Source organism: Mus pahari, chromosome 16, assembly GCF_900095145.1.
Source record: "Mus pahari chromosome 16, PAHARI_EIJ_v1.1, whole genome shotgun sequence".
NCBI lineage: Eukaryota > Metazoa > Chordata > Mammalia > Rodentia > Muridae > Mus > Mus pahari.
Genome location: NC_034605.1, coordinates 51,812,230 through 51,814,457, shown reverse-complemented (window position 1 = coordinate 51,814,457; position 2,228 = coordinate 51,812,230). Strand labels below are relative to the sequence as shown.

At 44.2% G+C, this 2,228-nt stretch overlaps 1 protein-coding gene across 1 annotated transcript in view; it reads left to right on the top strand.

The window, feature by feature from the left end:
• Window positions 1-2,228, top strand: part of LOC110333673 (constitutive coactivator of PPAR-gamma-like protein 1) — an 84,108-nt gene that overhangs the window by 18,622 nt on the left and 63,258 nt on the right. Inside the window, exon 2 of the mRNA XM_021215355.2 lies at window positions 95-341. Within this exon, the coding sequence (XP_021071014.1) occupies window positions 95-341 (247 nt within the window). The remainder of the gene's footprint in view (window positions 1-94; window positions 342-2,228) is intronic.

Sequence of the window (2,228 nt, the reverse complement as noted above, 5' to 3'; positions counted from 1 at the left end):
AAAAAAAAAAGATGTCAGGTACATCTGCCTGTTGAACCTGCTGCTGCCGTTAGAGCCTGCATCTGATGGCATCTCCTTCCTTTTCTGTGTGTAGGTTGCACAGAGCATTGAGGATCATCATCAAGAAGTGATTGGCTTCTGCAGAGAGAATGGTTTCCATGGCTTGGTGGCGTATGACTCTGATTATGCACTGTGCAACATCCCCTACTACTTCAGTGCCCATGCCCTGAAACTGAGCCGCAACGGGAAGAGTCTCACCACAAGCCAGTATCTGATGCACGAGGTTGCCAAGCAACTGGACCTGAACCCAAACCGTTTTCCTATTTTTGCTGCTCTGTTAGGTAGGTGGAGTGGTACATAGGCATCCTGACGTTATCTATCTTTTGAAGGTTTTTCTGCCTGGATGCTTTGTTTGGTGGTGTATCAGAGGGAGAGAATGGGCTCTTCAGTTGCACTCTCTTGGGGTTTTTTTTTCTGCTGGTATGCATTGCTCTTCTTTCTACTTTCTAGCATGTTTATATGTTGCTTACATGTTCTTCTATCCAGGCTGGAAAACTTACTCTGTGATAGGCTCAAAGTTTTAGAGAAAGAACATTTCTGAATCACAAATCACGGTGGCTCACAACCATCCATAACTTCAGTTCCAGGGGATCTAGTGCCCTGGATGTGTGGGCGCCAGGGACACAAGTATGTGGTACACATATATACCTATACACATACAAACCACTTATACTATAAAATAAGGCTACAATTAGGGAAAAAAAATGTTGCCAGGCAGTGGTGGTGGACACCTTTAATCCCAGCACTCAGGAGGCAGAAGCAGGCAGATATCTGAGTTTGAGGCTACCCTGGTCTACAGAGTGAGTTCCAGTACAGCCAGGGCCACATGGAAAAACCCTGTCTCAACCCTCACCCCCCAAAATCCCTACAGGGACACCCTCCCCAAAACAAAACAAAACAAAAACCCAACAACAGATTTTAACCACAGGACCAAAGCATGGCTCTAGTTTCTTTCCTTTGCAGGGCAGCCACTACTATAACAGAAAACAACTACCTTTTTATTTTGTTTTGAGCTAGATAGAGTCTTACATAGCCCAGGCTGGCTTCCAGTAACCATATAGCTGAGGGTGAGCTTGGATTTCAGGTCTTCCTGTCTCTGCTCCATAGGTTGTATGTGTGTGACATCACACCCAGCAGAAAAACAACTACCTTAAAACAAACTCTTGTAAGTAAATTTTAAAAATCCATGAAAGAATCATTTTGCTTTATTTCCAGGAAGGACAGGTTCTGTGTACTAACTTATGTTACCTAACTGTGTTCGAGAGGTCACATGTCTGTGTCTGCCTTTTACTCTATACTTGCCTTATGTAATTCCTTTCCTCTGTTAGCTTACCCTTCCTCTTCATGTGTGTGCCAAGCTACTGTAACGTCCAGCTCTGACTTGAGTCTGTGGAATTGTGTCCAGCTGGAAGTGTTTGTTTTTTGGAGTGATGTTTTCCTGTGACTTCCCTCCTTGCTTCCCTGCTTTAGGTACTCGGGGCCCTTTGGGAAGCTTCATGGTCTATGGAGTCAGCCCATTCTAGGGAAGTCACCAGACTGAGGGTTTTGTTGTTGTTGTTGTTGCTGTTTGTTTGTTTGTTTGCTTGTTTGTTTTGTTTTGTTTTTAAATTCCTAGCTAACAGAAAGGTAGGTGTATATGGGTCAGAAGTCAGACTCTAATGACATTCCTCAGGACAGCTGTTCACTTTTTGCTGTTGTTGATTTCTTTTGTTTCGAGTTAGGGTATCTCACTGGGATGTGGAGATCACCAGTAAGCATAGTCTATCTAGCTGGTTAATGAGCCCTAAGGTGTCTTTGGCGAGAACACACACACACACACACACACACACACACACACACACACACACACATGAGATTCATACTGGTGTTATAAAGGATGTGCCATTACACATCAGAAGTTATAATGTAAAAGGATGCTTGTTTTTGATGTTAAAAGTATGTGTTGAGCTGGGCATACACACTCAGCATTTGGAGTTGACATGGGTGGCATTGCCATTGCCATTTTAGGTCCAGGCCAGCAGAGTTATAGAGCATATCAAGAAACTATTTATTACAAAAGTTGGTAGGAGCCGGGCATGGTGGCACACGCCTTTAATCCCAGCACTCGGGAGGCAGAGGCAGGCGGATTTCTGAGTTCGAGGCCAGCCTGGTCTACAAAGTGAGTTTCA